Below are 17,257 nucleotides of genomic sequence, written 5' to 3' on the forward strand. Positions count from 1 at the left end.
AAGAAGAAAGCTTGGTTGCCGATTGAGAACAATGTTCAACTCATCAATCATGTGAACAATACCTATGAGACTTTGATCTTATTGTCCATAGGAACATGGCCTATGAAATCCACATCAAGATGGAGAATTTGCATTGTGCAAGTTGCAAAATAGTGAAAGCCTGGCGGCTTGTGGCAAATTGCTCATGTGCCAAAATTGAGAAAAATATATTAAAGAAGCTCTCATTGTAGTGGATGAGAGCAAAGAGAAGAAAACTCTCCTTCCTCTCTGCCAGATGTCCGTTTATAAATCGAAGGGAAGATATTCTAATGGAAAGGGTTGGGTGTGGTCAATAACATGTAACCTACAGTACCATTCTCTTGATGGGCTCCTTCCTTTGCAAGCTTGACTTTGCCCACCAGCACCAAAGAAAAAGAACAGTTCAATTGAAAGTTGAAGTGGGTGAAGCAGAAGCAGAAGAATCCCCAGCAAGGCGCCGTTTTGCTTTTTGATTTTCTGTGCGCGATAACTCTACCCCCAACACACACACACACACACACACACACACACAGATACGCGCAAACCACGTACACATACATCTAGGCTATGGAAAGCGCAGTGGTTTAAGAACTCCAAGGAAGGGCGCCATTTTCCTTTTTTGTTTTTCTGTGCGAGACCCCCTCCCCCGCCACACACACACACACACACTCACAACAGGTTTCTAGCAATCCGCAAACTTCCATCTTCGACGCTCATGCCGTCTTCGCTGTCAATTTCAATTGCGGCAAAGCCTCCATCAGAACGTGAAGTAGCCAGCGCAAGCTCCATTTCGCGTGCTGCCGCCCACAACCGGTAACGCCATTTTTAATGTCTGTTTGGTCCCTAATTTAATATCAATCCTTTTCCTCGATTTTCAACGCCCCTCAGAAACGCCAGCAATTTAGTGCCCGTTTCAGCCGATTCTCTCTCTCTCTCTCTCTCTCTCTCTCTCTCCCCCCCCCCCCCCCCCCCCCCCCCCCCCACCCCACACACACACACACACACACACACACACACACACACACACACACACTATCAACATAGTATGCCCAATTCCAAATTGCGCAGAAGCTTGAGTCTAGCGCTTCGCCATAGCTGCTTGAGCTGTATTTCATCGCTACACCCAGCAGACACTTACCTCCGTGCTTATGTATGCTATTTGCAGTTTTGTTAGACAAGGTTGCAATTAAGCTTGTTATGCTTGTCTTGATTGCCGTTGCCAGTAAGACTGCGGGGGAATTTCCATGGATGCACCCTCAAGTGCCTCAGAGTCAGGAGAGGGAGGTGTCTTGATGCTCAGAAAGACGAACCCTTCTTTGCCAAAGCTCTCATTACCACCCCGAGCCTCAGCAGAAGCTGCGCTGAAGGGTGCGAATGGAGGCCCTATGACCTTCGTCTCAAGTTTATTTGCAGACGATCCATATTCAGATCAGAAGTCTTTTTCACATCTACTTGCTACACCTGATGCTAAGGATGGGTCCTCTGACTTAGATGCAGATGGTATGTCTATTGTGCCAAGCGGTGCTTCCAGCTGGATAGTTCGATCAACAGGGGGAATCTTATGTTTTGCTTATTTCTTTGCAGGAGACACATCACAATTTTCCTCTCATTCTGCTAGATTCAAGTCACTGGTTCCATCCAAGCTTCCAATTCGCCGCTCCTCATACTTCACCATCCCGCCCGGCCTGAGTCCTACAACTTTTCTCGATTCTCCGGTGCTATTTTCGACTGCACAGGTTAGTAGAGGTTGTCGGCTTCTATAGCTGCAAAATCTAAAGATGGTTTGGTCATGTGACTTACAATGTGTTTGAGGCATTTTTCAGTGCTCTGCATTACTTGACCTTGTACAATTGATGAGTAGTAGCCTTTTTCTCGATTTGTTTTTAATTGTCAGAGTATGCTTTTCTTGTTCATATGAGCTGTGAATTGGCTTTTGTTTAAAATGCTTCCTGTTTTCTTAATGGTATGTTCTAAAGGTGTTGGAAGGTTTGAAGCCATGTCTTTACAGCTGACCAGACCAGTTGTGTTGTTGCAGGTTCAGGCATCCCCAACAACAGGTACCTATCATGGGCTGGCATCAAGCAAACAAGAAGGTGCATCTGACACTGGGGGTGATTTGAAGCTTGAAAAGGATTTTGCTTTTAAACCTCACCCTCAATTGGACACCTCCATTAGTGCTGCTGGAATGGTACAATGAAATTTAATTTTGAAATTTCTTCAGTCTTATTTTATTGGTTATGGCGCACTTTTGGCCTCATCAAACTTCTAGAGTGCTGGACTTTCTGTTTTTGAGCGAATTACTCCAATGGTGATCCACTTGTAAAATATGAAATAAAGGAACGGAAGGGGTAAAAGATAAGAATGACATCAGAAGAAAGTTCGAGTATTTTAAGCCAAAACAAATTATATTCGAATTGCATTCTTATTTTATCATTTATGATGCATCCTTAGCCCACAAGAGGAGTCTATTGCTGGTGTTCTTTCTGTTGTTCAGACATTGATAGATTGAAAGGCACATCGAGGTAGTCAGTGTTGTTAGTTACAATGTTATGGAAATTTAAGCTTATAAAAGATTCAAGATGTCTAGCAGCTAGCTTGCACCATTATCGTTTGCCAGTTGCTATTTGTTCCAATTTTGTTCAAATTTGTTTTTTTGATTAATGGTATATATGCATGTAGTGTGGTGGACATTCTCTTGCTTTGCATTCACTGTTTCATTTGTCTAAATGCCTAGGTGTGATGTTGAAGAGTTTTGTGCAGTATGACACCAACACAATAATATTTTGCTTACGTGCTTAGATTAACTTTTATGCTTGATGATTATTTTTAAATGGAAATAGGTTGTAATCAACATATACAGAAGTTCTTTGTTCTCAGTTCGGCTTCTCATTCTTCTCAATGGTGCAGGGCTGTTTTGAATTTTCACATCAACAGTTTCAAGGACAGCTAAACAATACTCATGCCATGGCTCAGTCCATATCCCCGCCTTATGGTTCTAAGAACCAATCAAACTTGCAGACAACTGCATTAGATTCAGATACTGAGCCTCTGGCAAAACCTCCTTCCACACAAGCCATGCCTCCAGCTCATCCTCTTCCTCAGTTGATTGAAAGGCCTTCTGAGGATGGTTACAATTGGAGAAAATATGGGCAGAAGCATGTGAAAGGCAGTGAATACCCTCGCAGTTACTATAAGTGTACATATCCTTCTTGTCACGTGAAGAAGAAAGTGGAACGTTCGTATGATGGGCAAATCACGGAAATTGTCTACAAAGGAGAACATAATCATCCCAAGCCACAAGCCACGAGAAGGATGGCCATGGCTAACAGAGAGGCATTGCATATGATGGCTAGTGAGAGAACTGATGTGTATGGGAATGCAACAGATCTTTCATCAGCAAAGGGGTATTCTAATGGTGTAGCAGGAGCTTCAGAGCGCTCTCAAGATTCAAGCAGTGATGATGAGGCTGAAGATGGTGAGGGAAGTAAAATTGACGATTATGGCGAGAACGATCGAGAGTCCAAACGCAGGTAAACTCTCGGACAAGTCATTGCCATCATTGTTAATTCTGCATGTGCCTGTTGTCTAATCTCATGCTCTAAATTTATTGATTAGGAAAATTGACAGCTCAAATGAGTTTACAAGCAATGTGCCACTAAGGACTGTTCGCGAGCCCAGAGTTGTGGTTCAAACAACAAGTGATGTTGACATTCTTGATGATGGCTATAGATGGCGCAAGTATGGACAAAAAGTTGTCAAGGGAAATGCGCATCCACGGTTTGTATCTTCCTTAGCTTGTCAATTGTATTGTAATATCCTGTTTGGCAGCTAGTACACACTTGCTATTGCCTACTCTGTACCTGCATAAAATAAGAAGTTTTACATTAGGAAATTGTGCAGACTCTTTAGTCACCCTCTTTTTGATGAAGGGGAACTTTATGCACCATTGATATTTGTGTTTGCTAGTCCCTGCCCACTGCAGTTTCCACTCCCATGAAATGGAATGACGAGGGAAATGTTTGGCTGGGAAAGGAGTTATTGGAAATCAATTGTTCTTGTTCCGATCTAGTATTTTTAGAGCTAATCACTGAGGTCCAGATAGCTCACCTTGCACTTCAAATCTTAACCACAGAGAAGCTCAGCGTGATCATACCCCACCCCTCATGATACAGGGCAGTATATTTTTCTCTGAGTACTCTTTGGCAACAAACAAGAATGCAAATTTGGAGAGGAGCAGACTTGTATGGGTTTGCCAATTGTCTTTTCTGGCGGATCTAGCTTACACTCCAAGGCATTAATCCCCTTTTTGGTTAGTTAGAAGGGAGTGTGCATTATCTATGTTCCAACCCATTGCGTGGGTCCACCATGACTACTCATCAATGACTACTCAAATGCACTTCTCTGGCTACCTTTTATCTTTGCCTATCTTCCAGAGGCATATGTGGCAGGCCAAGCAAGTGAACTTGGCAGACGAGCAGGAGGGGGGGCAACGGGTAGGGATGTAGGCAGGCACACGGTGCAGGTCTCTCTCTCCCTACAGGATCATGGCACTTTACAGGTCAGTAGTGGGACATGTACGCACGTCAGAGGGGCTATCTATTTAGTTCACTCCACTATCGGGGTGAAACGGGGATGCCCACTATCTCCTACACTATTTGGTATATATGTGGATGAGGTTTCAGACTACATTGAGAGAGATGGTGATAGAGGTGCCCAGTTGGCAAGGACATGGATTCCACTATTGTTATATGTTGATGATATTGTGTTGATTTCTGACCCTCCAGAGGGGATGCAATGTCATTTGGATGCATTGCACAAGTTTGCTCATGATAGTGGTTTGTCTGTCAACCTTTGCAAAACCAAGTTTAACACCACCTCACAGTGGATTAGGAGATCAGCACCGGCATTCACATACGGTCATGAGACAATGGAGTATACAAATGCTTACACTTATTTGGGGGTGATCTTTACTGGGCCTATATTTTCATTGAGGAGAGCAGCAGAGACTAGATTGACCAGAGCCTATACAACATTGGGTGGATTGGAGAGGATGTGTTCACAGATCCAGTTTCAGGAGCCTCGGATGAAGCTCTAGCTTTTTGACACTCTAGTGGCTTTTTGTTGCTAAATTGGCTGTATCTTACAGAAAAATAATTCTAAATGAATTATTGGATTTATAAGTGAGAGGGTTTTCTCGCTTGGAACACCAAGGAAAAAATAATTCTAAATGAATTATTGGAATTTTAAGTGAGGGTTTTTCTCATTAGAGACATCCGAGTACAGAGTATTCCTAGTGCGTCATTTAAAGTAATGACGGGAACACTGAGAACGGGAATATCTGTAAGGCTACCAGGAACGGGTACTTCTGATGCGTTACATCGGATGGGTGACAGGGAGCATCGGAAAGAAGTATCCGACCACCCGGGAACGGACATCTCTGATGCGTCATAGGATGGGTGACATAGAGCATCGTGAAGGAGATTGTACTGTAAGTTCGGTAGGAAAGGACTAGGTGATGGGTATTCCTGATGCGTCACAAGGTGGGTGACCGGTGCATCTGAAAGGGAATATCCATAGTCGGGGGGAAATTCCGAACTGTGTTAGAATTGTGCACAAGGAAAAGCAAGCACTTGAATGAAGATGGGTTCAGAGGAAACTTTGAGGAAAAACAGATGCTTTCTGAGAAAGCGGGATTGCTTTTCGGGAAAGCAGATGCGGGACTTTCCCGCGAGGAAGTTTATGTTTGCATTGCAATTGTGCATGTGATGCATCCAGGGATGCCTGGGAAGTGCTGTGAAAGCATTGTTTTTAACTTATAGGTTTTATTGAGTTTTTGGGCAGGTTCAGACTATTTTTAAAAATACGCCGGCCGCCCACTTAATAAGTGGGCAGCCATCTGATAAATAAGGCAACAGATCAGCCAGCGTTCTCTCTCTCTCTTTTTCTAGCAGAACAGAAAAAAAATAAACGAAAAAAAAAATAAACAAAAAAAAAACGGCTGCGATCTCTACGCGAGCAGCTATTCGTGCCCGTGGCTAGGAGCTATAAAAGCATCACATGCCCTCACTCAGAGGAGAGGACCAATCATTGCAAGGAGGAGATGCTGCTGCAGATTTTAGTCGTAAAGAAGACGTTGCCGGTGATGCCCATGGCTGCCCCAAGTGTACCAGATGTCGCCAAGACCCAGTGCGTGAGTTCCCTCGCGAAGAAGTACCTACGAAGGGTGTTTCCATCGCGACAAGTTGCTGTTTTTCTCTGTTTTCAGCCCATAAACGTCGTAGACGGGGCTGATTTACGAGAAGGAAACCGAGAACACACCTCTTTTGTGTGTAGGATTGGAAGAGAGGATTTTCTATGGAGAGATCTCTTCCGGGAATTGCTTTTCGAGAACGGAGTTGCGTTTCGAGCGTCGAGACTTTGAAGGTAACGATTTTCATGTTCTGATCTTTGAGTATTTGATTGCAGGTGTACTTTCTCTTCGTGAGGGAGTAGGAGCAGAGGAAGGCATGAGCCTCTACAGGAGAAAAGCGCTCTGAGGAACTAGAGCCAGATCAGCCCAAGGGTTTCGTACCCAAGTTTGGGAAGTAGATCCACGGATCGGAGAGAGGTAGTCTCTCAAGTTGTGATCCGGAAGTTGGGATTCCCAAGTAAGGACTTCGTGTCCGGGAAAGCAGAGTTGTTTTGCGGGAAGAGGACTCTAGAAAGAGAGTTGGAAAAGAGTTGCAGGGATGCCATGCCCCGAGTCTGGAAGGTGAGATCTAGAGGCGAGAACCTTGATTCTCGAGGAATTGGAATAAGGAAGGGAAGTTCCTTGGAATAGGGTTTTGCCCTAGGAATCGGAAGCTGAGGCTTCCGGGAACCATCAAGTCTTATTCTAGAACGAACGTGGTAATACGTTCGGTTCAAGTGCTTGTATAGACTTCTCCTCAGTAATAAAGATACTATACGGGGGGGGACCAACCCATCTTCTGGTCCCCAGTACTGTGTCGATCTTCTCACTTTATCTCTCTCTCTCTATCTATTTCTCTCTATATCCTCTGGCTTCAATATTAAGTGATAAATTTTATTTATCCGAGTATATTTTATATTGCTATGCGCTCCCGTTTGTGACACTTTTGCATTGTTATACGGAGTTCAGATATGGGGGCCTTCCGTGGATCACCACGGGAGGAAAGATCGCATTGATGGATGGGGAGGTATGGAGAAGCCTTTGGTCTCTATGATTGCACGGCTTATTAGAGCCAAGGCCTCAGTACTACACGACATTATTCGAGTAGAGCTAGCTGCCCCCCCCCATAGCGGTTGAGGCACTTACCAGACTAGTCTCCTTTATACACCGTTTGTGGGACCTTCCCAGAGACAGATATGCCCGCTTAGCACTTGAGTCCTCTCGACAATTAGCTTTGTTGGGAGACACGACATGGTGGTATGGAGAGATGACATCATGGTTTGAGCTACATGGATTGAACATGGACAGACTACCCGCTTCCAGTACTCATTGGTGGATGCCCCCTCTCTGACTCTTACACAATGCGAGATCACCAGGCTCATTTGCTAGGACATGACTTAGCTGGATACCAGGAGGACTTGGATTCGGCCGACGCAGGAGTTGGGCACGAAGATGGCTTTCTATAGAGCATCTTCTCCAGCTCATTGAGGATGGTTTTGTGGTGAGGCCCAGATACATGGACACCCACTTATCTCACGGGATTCGGTGTGCTATTGACCAGATACGCACGCCTTCACACCAGCTTCGGGTGGAGATTGGCAGATACATCGGAGTGTCAGCAGAGGCCAGGACATGTCCCCTATGTCATACAGAGGCTGAGACAGAGTTGCACTATGTATGCCATTGCCCAATTTACTATGAGATACGAGGTCGCTTCCATTGCTTGTTCAGAGAGGGTTTGGACCGCTTTCTAGAGTCATGGGGTATGAGGACCAGAGATGTCTGGGATTGTTCTTGCTGGAGCTACGAAGACACAGAGAGAGCTTGTTGAGAGGAGAGGCTAGCCAGTCTCAGAGACGGATCAAAGACTTCTTCTGTAGAGTGGATATTGTGTAGCCGGAGGTGCAGCGACCACAACAGAGCTCATACTCTCCTCACACTAGAGGCACGCTGATCGACTGAGCGATTGAGCTCGGGAGATCTAGGTGCCCATGACTGAGGAGTACTACACAGCATCGACAAAGTCTACATCAGTGGATTTGGGTCACCTTGGCCCGATATGCACGACGCTCGGTCAGACTACTGACCATGGAGGAGATTGATGAGATTTGCCAACGACCGATAATGGACTTCCTGTGATCCTGATGAGGATTGTATATCATGCTCACTCTTGTATCTGCCCTTGTATCACTTCTGTCTCAGCCTTTGTATTAGATATTGTATGAGCCCCCCCCCCCACTTACCATCTAGTAGGTAGGGATTTTGATATTTTTTTTAGCACCCCAATTTTTATCTTTTGTACCCAGACATTGTACTAGATTCCACCATGTTGTAACTTTGTGGTCTCATAGGTCATTTTGGCCTTTTGAAGACAATAATATAGCACTTCATTTCATCTCTCTCTCTCTCTCTCTCTCTCTCTCTCTCTCTCTCACAAAGGAAGCACATCGTTGATTTTCTATAACTTTGGCCCCTGGAGAGGGTATCCAGCTGCATTTGTCCTTATCCTAGCCGAGCCTTCCACCCTGCTGTTGGTGTGACTTGTGCCTGCAGCGGCCTGCACTGTACGCTTGCTACTGCATACAAATCTTGCCGTGGTGTGTCCTTCATGTTTTGTATGGTTATGGCTTGCAAAAACATCTTGGCTTGCCTACTAGCCCATTGTTTCTTGCAAACCTGCTTGCCAGCCTTATCCATTTCTCACTTCCACTCTAGCCTGCAGCCTTTTGTGGACCCACGCACATTTACCATCACACATTTTGCGTGAACACTTTTTTTTAGTAATAATGCGCACACACACATCCATACACCTCCATCTTTCTCCTTGGGCAGGTTGAGAGGTGAGGTGGTTTTAGGTGTTTGGCTTCCCTCTCCTTTCTCGGGTACTATGACACCATCTATGACCATGTCTGAAGACTTACAACAGAAGATTGGTGACCGTTTTTAGGTGTCCTCTCACAAAGGCGTTGGTGGCCTAGTGAAATGCTCCTACGCTCGGGTTAAAATCCAAGAGTGGCCAACGTGTTGTTAGTGGTTGTGGATGAAGGCAAAGTGGAGGACATTAATTATATTGTAGGGCAAAGCTACTCTCTTAGGATCGTCAATTGCTCTCCTCTCACTTTTGGGGACAAATGGATTTTTCTGCATCCGTGTTATGAAGATTCTTAAAATGGGTTCTATCTTTGGCATACTATTATGTGCTCAATAAAGACCAGACATCTATGCCATATATGATGGTGGCTACCTCTCCTTCCTCAGAGTTTCGAGTGTAATACCCTTTCCACTTTTGAGTGGAAAGGGTATTACACTTTTGGAGGAGTGTGGTTATTGGCAAGCGGAACCAATGCCTTAGATGTTGTGTATGGGGCATCTGGTGAGGAATTGCTCTAGAGGGCAACAAGAGAGGTAGAGTAGTCGTAGGAGGGAAATGCTCTGGCAGCTACAATAGACCCAATGGAGTTTTGCGCAGTGGTGCGACAATATGATAGAGGCTAGAGTCAGCAACATCAAAGTGATTAGTAGCAACACGGTGATGAGCAAAAATAGAGATAGAGGGAGAGAGACAAGTAGGTAGATAGGGTTAGGTACAACCTGTCCTTGTTTACAGAGGGTATTGAGATGGAGGTTAGGCAAGACAAAGTAGCCCCCAGATAGACCTTGTGAGGAGAGGTTATTAGATGAAGATCGAGAGGATGTTTTAAAGGAGCTAGAAGACAGACATCTGGATTTGCGGTTAGAGGCAGCTCAAGATCAGCCTATGGTGCCTCAGGATAGGCCAATTCAGCAACCTTTGGACTCTTTGAAGATTCAGTCGCACGTCCCTCTTATATTAGGCATTATTAGGGCAGAGCAGGAGAGTGAGTCTCCTCAAATAGCTAAGGAGATTGATTATTCAGTAGGTTTTAACTTTTACATCATCAGCGGGTGTCTCGATGCTTGCTTATTTCTTTGTGTGTGGTCCATGGAGATTTCCAAAGATATCTTTGAGGGACGGCCACCAAGATGGATAGGTATGATAAATATGGTACGGAAAAAACGTTGTACAATTGGGTAATCACTACCGGTACGAAAAATACGTTAAGTATTGATTACAAATAGATGTAAGTATGCATGCATACACACCGACATACATGTACACATATGCATGTATACATACATATGTCTAGAACCTAATATACATGCATCCAAACATGCATGCATATATATTGATGAGTGCGTATAAGTAACAACTAGTACGTTAAGTACTAATACCAGTGTGCATATATATCGTACGGTATCGGAAGAATGATAAATACGAGTTTGGAATGCAACTTTGCGGGCCATTATGTGTCAACAATTTTTACCAACTGCAAGACATTATATTCTTCTTGGTCTAGAGAGCACCCAGATTCAAATTGCGGACTTTACTTGATATATCTTGGATGAGGGAGGTTGTCTATGATTTCCTACAGGTGCAGACAATGATGGAGGGCAGCTATTACACGGATATTGGACAATTTGTAGATTTCTATGAGAGACAGATTAGTGATGCCTTGTGGAAGTTGGTTTGATTAGAGAAATGTTCATCTTGGTTTCATGACAATTGCTTGCATACATATGTTGCAACACACACACACACACACACACACACACACACACACACACACAGAGCCATTAAATGATCTTTGGTTGAACCATAGTGGAGCATTGATGTGGTTGCTAGGTCTAAAACTTGTAATTTCTCCCACTTCTTAGAATACCCTCACGATGTGCATCTTTTTGAGAATTTGAGGCAACTATGAGGCTTTGCTTAGGCATTCACTCTATGTAAAACTACTATGTCGTGTGCATTAAAGGGGATAATATTACTACTACTAGCAATGCCACGTGGCATCTTTTTGAGAATTTGAACTACTATGAGGCTCTATTTAGGCATTTACTCTATGTAAACTACTATGTCACGTGCATTTAAGGGGTATTACAGCTGACAATGCCACGTGGCAGCCTGTACGGAATTCCACGGTTTACACTGCTGGTTGATGACGTGGCAAGCTGTACGGATTTCCCCTACTTTGCGCTGGTAGATTTTGGGTTCAGATGCTTTTGAGTTTGAAGCTTTTCATGTAGCTGCTTTTCATAGTCCAAGGGCCTTTAAATTTGTGCCATGGGCTCATTCTTTGGCACGCTTCCGAGTGAAGGTGTAGAGCATGGAGTACCGTCTTGTACAGAGTTGAAGCAATTTAAAGAAATACCGAAAGGGGCGCCAAGGTTTGGGGCCAATGCTCTCTTGGGGTGGAACTCCGCCTGCGGCCTCTCCTCGTCTCGTGTGTCGTGCATCTCTTTTAGTTCAGTGTTATTTGAAGTGCTTAAAGTTGTTCAATCTGCTCTTTTCCGTTGGCACGTGGTGCCTGTCCCCATGACAATGGTATTAGAGCTTCAGGCGCGTGCTTCTCTAAAAGCATAACGGTCCTACCAAAGAGCGGTCAGAGCAAGATGGCGCTTCCAAGTTTTTCAAGAAATGTTATTTGAAGTATCTTCAAGTCCTGACCCCAGACTTATTAGCCACTCCCACTGCTCTGTCTTACAAGGCATGAACCATAAAGATCACTTGCAAGAGAAGGATCAAAGATTTTTTGAGCCCCTGTTTTTTTCTCAGAGGCAGTGCCATGAAGTGGTGGATGTCTATAGCTACCAAGCCGCACACTCCAAGGACTTGGCAAGCTTTCAAGAGAATTTTTGCCTGAAGTTACATGCCTTTAGACATCTTTCTTCAGAGTGCAGCTTTTGGCAGAGCGCGGTATCTTGAAATGCTTGCCACAGAAACCCTGGCAGATTACGACTTCAAATTTTTGGACATCTCGCAATAGGTGTCTCTTCTCGAGCTGATAACCTTGGAGGTCCAGTGTGGTTGCTATGTCTTGAGACTACCATCACAGGTACGGGAGTATTGTGTGTCCAAGAGCTTATGGACCATGGTGTGGTTGGTTGCAACCTTGTGGAAGAAATCTAACCCTAATTTTGGTGCAGGTTTCAGGATGGAAAGCAAGTCGACTTTCGAGCTCGACTAATGTCAAGATTGCTTTCTCAGTTTGATTTAGCAAATTTATGAATCTGTTTGAGAAATTGTTTGGTGAAGTGACGAGGTATTTGTTGAGTAGCTTCGTACCGCAGATCATCTTTCTCGGGGGAGTGCTCAGCGGCGCTGTTCGTTGTGTCTTGTAACATACATATGTGAGCATTTGTGTTGTATTGTAATATGCCAACCACTGAATATTCCTTATTGGATGAGATTTTTCTGGGAAGCCAACGACTCAGGATATCAAGAGCTCCAATCTGGAATGAGACTCCTTATTGGATTGAGATTTTTCTGGGAAGCCAACGGCCCATGATATGAAGAGCTCCAATCTTGAATGGGACTCCTTATTGGATGATATTTTTCTAGGAAGCCAACGACCCAGGATATCAAGAGCTTTAATATGGAATGAGAAAACTGATAGTCCCTCGCAATGACTTCGGAAATTTTTGAGTTAACTTGAGTTGTTTTGCAGATATGTTGTAATTGTGGACGATTACTTTCTTTCCTAAGAAGAAGCAGCAGAAGTAGCAGAAGAAGTTTTACCAACTTACGAAGTCTTGCCAAGTGGCCTATTTTTAAAGAAGAGTTCCCACCAACTTATGGGACCTCGTCCGATGGGGCCCAAAGTGACTAAAGACATTAAAACCAAGCAGGACATACACTCAATTTCTAGTGTAAAAGATGATGACGTGGCAGTTGTACGGATGCTCGCAATTTGCATTGACAATGCAACGTGGGAATTCCGCGGTTTACGGTGCTGGCTGATGGCGTGACAGGTTGTACGGATTTCCCCTGTTTTGCATTGGTAGCTTTTGGGGCTAGATACTTTTGAGTTTGAAGCTTTTCATAGGCCAAGGGCCTTTACATTTGTGCCATGGGCTCATTCTCTGGCACGCTTCTGGGTGAAGGTGCAGAGCGTGGAGTACCAACTTGTATTGATTTGAAGCAATATAAAGAAATACCAAAAGCACAGAGCTCCACCCCGTGTCGTGAGTCGTGCATCTCTTTCAGTTCAATGTTATTTGGAGTGCTTAAAGTTGTTCGATCTGTTCTTTTCCGTTGGCACGTGGTGCCCGTCCCTGTGACAATGTAGATGATTTTGGAGGCATAGCACAGGGTTTTTCAGTCCCTCGGCTTTTATGAGCTGCTACACTAGGTGTCTTATAGAGCTTCATCACTTAATGATATTGTGTATCTTATCCTTGGATGTATTTTTCCCCATGATCTCATTGTAGATCTTCCAGGGCTTTCCCATATTTCTTGTATATGGATCTTTCGTCGATTTTATGTAATGCAAAGGGCCACAAGCCCCACTTTTTACTCGGCGCGGGTGGGGGGGGGGGGGGATGTATAGAGAGAGAACCCTTACGTCGAATGTGCTAGGTTGGGAGGGGAGGGCCGCAGATTTTAGTGCTTATTTAGAGCTTGTTGTGGAGGTTTTGTCTTCTGCTACTTGGTATGGCCTCATTGTCGCAAAGATTTGGCATCTGATGTTGAAGGACTGTTGGTGGAGTTTTTGGCTTCTCAATTTGAAGGTGTTTGGGTGGCCTGTTTGTGCTTCCGTTCCTCTGCACAGAATTACCCATCTCAAGCCCTTCAATATTTGGGTTGTATCTCCCTGTTATGTCTTTCTGCATCATTGGTGGTTTTCCCGTTTGGTTTGAGGATATTGTATATTTCAGGGGGGTTTTCACCTCAAGGTGTATGTGCCTTATATCTGATGTAATCTTGCTGGCCGTGTTTTGTAACAGTTCAAATGTTGATGTATTATGCATAGTCACAAGGGACCCATTCCGGGACGGGGGACGGGGCTCAAATGGATTTTTAGTGTAAAAAAGAGGGCGGGACGGCAAGTGGGGACGGGAAGCTCGAAAAAGGGCATCCCCTGTTACTATGGTATTATGTGCCTTTAGGCTCATAGTAATACGATGGGTCTCAAGCCCTTTTTTAGCTTTCTAAAACAGGCCTTAGTGAAGAAGGGAGATAGGCACGTACAGTGAAAAGGTTTATTTGTATTTTATACTGATTGGACCTGCATTTGCATGTGAAGCTTTTGACATTATGTACTCTCTTTTTTTGCAAAATAAGATATGCGAGTTTATTCTCTCTTTTTGCAAAATAAGGGAGAATCGTTTATTAGTCTTAGATTAGCGAACAAAAACTAGGCAGGCCTCATTATTTTATCACTTGTTTGTTTTAGAATGCCAAGTGACCCCTCACCTAGTCTTGGAGTCTTTTCATTAAAGCTCACTGGAACTTTTCTGCAGGAGTTACTACAAGTGTACCAATGTGGGTTGTTCAGTCAGGAAGCATGTGGAGAGATCATCAAAAGATCCCAAGGCTGTTATAACAACATATGAAGGGAAGCATAATCATGATGTGCCCGCTGGCAGACATAATCACAATGACATGAGTGCAACTTCTGCTCCACGCGCTGGTATGCCTGCCAATGATACAAGCAGTTTGGCGAAACCGGCTGTTTCTCTCCAAGAACAGTTCCTAGGCAAAAACCACTTATCAGGTGTGGAAGCAGGACATGATTCATGGGTAGTGGACCCGAGCTTTTCTCAAAGAGGTGCAGAGCACTTTGGGGCTGGATTGACGGGCTCTGGTTATGGCAGTTTTCAAGGAGAGTCGTACTACCAGCAAGGGTTGGGGTTGGTGCCCAAAGAGGAGCCTGGGGTTGTATCTTCAGCTGAGGGATCCTTTAGGGCCCCCTATCATGCTGGCCAATCTTCTTTGTACTCATCAAGGATCCCTCCATAATGTGACCTTGATCCCTCCATAATGTGAAAGTGCCTTTTCAGGCATTTGCTAGCCATTAAAGATAATGTGCTCTGCATGCCTTCAGGAAGAAAAACCAAATTTTGTGAATGGTTTGTAGTATCAATAGACTTGTCATACCACAAAATTTGTGTACATGTACCTTTAAGCCCTGTCTATAATGTTGAGTGTATGGATAAATTTAACTTGCAATTACATCATCAGGTTCCATTTCGCCAGGGTGACGTCCAAACGCATGGTTCCTTGCTATGTCAAATTGATTATGCTGATTGTCAAAATGTTTCTGTATATGCCATGGTGATGGCTCAGCTGTTATGAGTGTTGTGGCCTCTGTACAGTTGGGTCATGGGCTCTGGGGAGAAGCCTTATACAAGCACATGAACCAGAGGTGGGGCACTACTCCCAGACTCCTGTCTGAATCTTAAAACTTGATGGCATGCTAGTTCTTTTCTCATATTCCCACATTGTTTTTTCGCTTTAGAGCACTCTTATCTCTTCTCAGGTTGCATCTTATAGATCCACTTTGCCTATGTGAGCTTGGCTATTTACCATTTCATTGTACACATCGTCATCTAGCTTTGTTTTGATCCAGTGATACATATTGTTTACCCCCCCGCCCCCGCCCCACCCCAAAACCACGTTCAAGTACCATTCTCACATGCATGTGAACTCTATATTCTTGGTAAATTGCAACATGTGTCTATTCCAAAGGGTATTCCACCGGATAGCTATTGTCCAATGCATACGCCGTTTTGGTGAATAATCTATACTGTTTTGAGTAGTTGCAGGATTGTTCTATCTAGCTTGGCAGGAGTATATTTAAAACTAAAGCGCGTCAAGGGTTTTGTTATAGCTGAAAATGTGTTTAGATGTAAAGCAGACAGCCTCCATTTTCATCAAAGGGGCCAACACATTTAAAACACCATTGTAAGAGTGCTTTATTATCACAACAAAATGATGTTGCTGATGCGAAAACTTCTCTCATTGACATGACACATTTCATGTTCTAGAGCCAAGCTTTGCCACATGCATTTGGTCTTGAGGTTGTTTGTGTGCTGCTTATATCACTGAGCAGGCGCTTCACTAAGGCTTTGCTCCGTATGGGGCTCTTTAGGGTTAAAATCCTTTTGTTGCTCATTCAGTTGTATTTGGTTATGTGGCATATGCACTTGTGCTTGATGAGGAGATGAAATAAGCTTAGGTTGAACCCTACTAGAGCATTTATGCACATTGATAATTTCTCACTTCTTGGAATACCCTCATGATATGCATCTGTTCGAGGATTTGAGTCAACTGTGAGGCTCTGTTTAGGCATTCACTCTATGTAAAACAACTATAAGGAGTATTACTAATGGCAACTCTTTTACTTATTAGCCAAAATCTTTGCAGATTCCCCCCCTCTACCTCCTCACTCCACAACGCAAATGAAGCAACATTATCACACAACCCGGGAGTACGAATGAAGTCATGTCCCCATTTGATGAGGCCACGGTCATAACATAGAAAAAAAGCTTTTTCTTTTGCCCCTACCTTCCCCACTCAATCAACATCAAACGGCCTTAACAAGGAAAAGAAAGCTTTTTCTTCTGTCTCTATCTTCCCCACTCGATAGTGTGCTTGCATATGGGTTGATGCTCTCCCCCTTTTTGTTCCAATGATGTGTGTGGGTATGAGCGCCCCCCCCCCCCCCCTAAATATGTTAAGGGTGTGGAAAACAAAGGGCCCTCTTCAGAAGTCTTCATCTGCGCCTTTGCTGCATGCTACACACAATGGGTCAAAATGCGCATGATGGAGTCCTGTCATTGCCGACGCCTAACCATGTCACTAATTGACACCTCCTTTTGGGAGGTGGGATTAACGATTCATGATCGCCAGTTGATCATGAACCCCCCCCCCCCTCCATTTTAATTTGTTTCCCCTTCCCTTGGCATCTTGGCGGATTAAACAATGCATTTCTCAAAATTGTGTAGACCTACTAAAATCCCTTATATGTGAAATTTCCATGATTATAACACACTCGTTTTTGAGAGGCTGCTATGATATTGGGGCGAAGAGAGAGAGAGAGAGAGAGAGAGAGAGAGAGAGAGGGAAGATGCAGTCGGGTGGAAGCATGGTAGGGTGGACTGAAAAGCATCGTCCTGGACATAGGTTTTTGGCACTAAAAAAACTACCTTTTCTGGGAGAACATTTTCATTAAAAAAAAATGGGTTGAAAAAAAATTTATGAGGATG

At 44.1% G+C, this 17,257-nt stretch overlaps 2 protein-coding genes across 3 annotated transcripts in view; one reads left to right on the plus strand and one right to left on the minus strand.

Moving 5' to 3' along the window:
• LOC147447854 (uncharacterized) overlaps positions 1–807 on the minus strand; it is a 52,767-nt gene extending 51,960 nt beyond the window's left edge. The window contains exon 1 of the mRNA XM_086523691.1: positions 717–807. Coding sequence (XP_086379817.1) covers positions 717–807 — 91 coding nt within the window. The remainder of the gene's footprint in view (positions 1–716) is intronic.
• LOC147447855 (putative WRKY transcription factor 4) lies at positions 271–15,244 on the plus strand. 2 transcript variants are annotated; one of them, XM_086523685.1, is made up of 7 exons: positions 271–831; positions 1,184–1,518; positions 1,603–1,754; positions 2,054–2,206; positions 2,926–3,548; positions 3,634–3,795; positions 14,510–15,244. In XM_086523685.1, the coding sequence occupies exons 2-7, from the start codon at positions 1,263–1,265 to the stop codon at positions 15,006–15,008; spliced, it is 1,845 nt and encodes a 614-aa protein (XP_086379811.1). In that variant the 5' UTR covers positions 271–831; positions 1,184–1,262; the 3' UTR covers positions 15,009–15,244. The 2 variants fall into 2 exon arrangements, with proteins under 2 accessions (XP_086379811.1, XP_086379810.1); XM_086523684.1 differs by having other exon boundaries at positions 272–831; positions 1,242–1,518.
• The last annotated feature ends 2,013 nt before the right edge of the window (positions 15,245–17,257 follow it).

The sequence above is a fragment of the Adiantum capillus-veneris genome, chromosome 11, assembly GCF_014529385.1.
Source record: "Adiantum capillus-veneris isolate H3 chromosome 11, ASM1452938v2, whole genome shotgun sequence".
NCBI lineage: Eukaryota > Viridiplantae > Streptophyta > Polypodiopsida > Polypodiales > Pteridaceae > Adiantum > Adiantum capillus-veneris.

Coding starts and splice junctions, on each gene's coding strand:
- LOC147447855 (XM_086523685.1), top strand. CDS start 1,263: ATGGATGCACCCTCAAGTGCCTCAGAGTCAGGAGAGGGAGGTGTCTTG. Junction 1,519..1,602: donor CTCTGACTTAGATGCAGATG/GTATGTCTATTG, acceptor ATTTCTTTGCAG/GAGACACATCACAATTTTCC. Junction 3,796..14,509: donor AAGGGAAATGCGCATCCACG/GTTTGTATCTTC, acceptor ACTTTTCTGCAG/GAGTTACTACAAGTGTACCA.